Source organism: Vicia villosa, unplaced genomic scaffold (assembly GCF_029867415.1).
Source record: "Vicia villosa cultivar HV-30 ecotype Madison, WI unplaced genomic scaffold, Vvil1.0 ctg.003546F_1_1, whole genome shotgun sequence".
NCBI lineage: Eukaryota > Viridiplantae > Streptophyta > Magnoliopsida > Fabales > Fabaceae > Vicia > Vicia villosa.
Genome location: NW_026706233.1, coordinates 20640 through 22557, shown reverse-complemented (window position 1 = coordinate 22557; position 1918 = coordinate 20640). Strand labels below are relative to the sequence as shown.

Below are 1918 nucleotides of genomic sequence, written 5' to 3'. Positions count from 1 at the left end.
ATAAAAGAATGTAACTCGAAAAAGTGAAGATAAGAGACGAGTAAAATTAAAGTGGTATAGGTAAGGACGTGCGTGTGGGGCTTTAATTAGTCAATCAACAAAGCAAAACAGCCGTGCAGCATCAGCCAACCTCTTTGAAAACAAATTCCCATTTGGCAACTATCCTCTCTATTGGCTGCCAACTTATCTTTGATTTTGACTTCTATTTTGTCACTTTTTCGCATGATCATGCACAGTGTCACACCCCATCTTTCTTCATTTTCTCCAATTGGTTTCAATTTATAACAATAAATTTTTTAGTTGTAAATATGAATATGAATTGTTATATAGCTACGTAGAGACATCAGATATAAAAATAGAAATTCAGATATTAATTGATTATTGTCTTCAGTTAAATTAGTATTAACTCATTATCTTCTGCGCGCAACTGCAGATAACCCTCGTATCCTAAAAATAGAGCTTCAAGCATACAAACAATTTTATTCATTTTGAAACAGCTCTATACAAAATAGTCCAAATCTTTGAACTACTAAAAACAAACTCTATAACTAGAAGAAGAAAAAAATACACATAGAAAATTAACTAAGGTACACAACATAACAAGAACTATACTATACCTAGCTAAAAACTAAGGTTTTACGCCGTTTCAACATGTCTTACAAAGACGGTTTCTAAATCTGGCGCTGTAAAAAACTCTCTTACAACACCACTTCTACCATGATAGTTTCTGTTCAACTTCAAAGAAGATTTTTGCTTTCTAGGAGCAGGTGGACACGTGAACAACGTTGGTATTTTCGATTCCTCGTTTGTCGGTGTAGAACATTCTTCCTCTATAACAACTTCAACTTCTTGTTCTTGTTTCTGGTGCTGTTGTTGTTGTTTTTCTATAGGAATTGTTAAAATTGGCTTCAATGGAGCTCGTAAAGAAACTCCAGCTATAACCCATTTTCTACTATTTTCTGACTCAATTGCTCCTTCTACTTGTGCTTTCTCTGAGTACCCCATATTCAAGAAACAAAAATAATTTGTAAGAGTAAGGGTTAATTAATATTGTAGAAAGTGAGGAATATGAAGGAATGAAAAGGGTGGAGAAGAGGGAAAAGAGAGTTTTTTTGAGAGATGGAAAGAGAAAAGAGTAAGATATGGTATTAAATGTAGGAGAGAGGGGTGTGATGTTGAAAGTTGCGTGTGGGAAAAGAAGAATGGAAAAGGAAACAAGAGAGAACCCGAGGAAACTCGTGACATAAGCAAAAATAATATAATAACATTAACCAATGGGAAGGAGAGAGATGTCTTTGAAAATTGCTCATCATCTTGTATGATGTATAGATAAAATTATTAAATAGTTATGGGTGAGGTTAACTTGTGCTTTAAGAGCATTTGTTGAAAACTTATTGGTAGAATTTGTGTAAAAAGAATAATACATTTTTATTCAAAGATAAGTAAAATTTAGACATTAATTTTATTTAAAGTTTAAAATTTAATTTTTATTGTTTGAGTTGGTAAAAATACTTCTATATTATTTGAGAATCGAATTTAAAAATAGTTAATATATAATATTGATACACTTCAACTCAACGTGGCGTCTTCTCTAAAATATAAAGTCGTGAAAATTTTTACACCAAAAGCAAATAATATTTTTGTAGTTGTAGTGGCGCAAACTTTAGGTTGACTGAAACAGTGGCGTTATTTGTGGAAAATCGAAGTTCGCATTGTGGCCCTTAGCCTTGACTCGGAATCAATTATTCTCAGAATATTGACGCTAGAATGAGAAGTCGACTCAACATGTTAGCACCCTGTCCCTTAACCTCGACCGAGGGGGCAACTATTACTGACTGACCGAAATAGTAACTCATTGCTTGGGAATCGAGGCTAGGGGTAACTTATATACAATAATCACACTCTTCAATTCAACTAG

General features: G+C 33.3%; 1 protein-coding gene across 1 annotated transcript; it reads right to left on the bottom strand.

The window, feature by feature from the left end:
- Nucleotides 1–460: 460 nt before the first annotated feature.
- Nucleotides 461–1177, bottom strand: LOC131641176 (cyclin-dependent protein kinase inhibitor SMR6-like). The gene has a single exon (XM_058911482.1). The coding sequence runs from the start codon at nt 1003–1005 to the stop codon at nt 637–639; it is 369 nt and encodes a 122-aa protein (XP_058767465.1). The 5' UTR covers nt 1006–1177; the 3' UTR covers nt 461–636.
- Between the last annotated feature and the right edge of the window lie 741 nt (nt 1178–1918).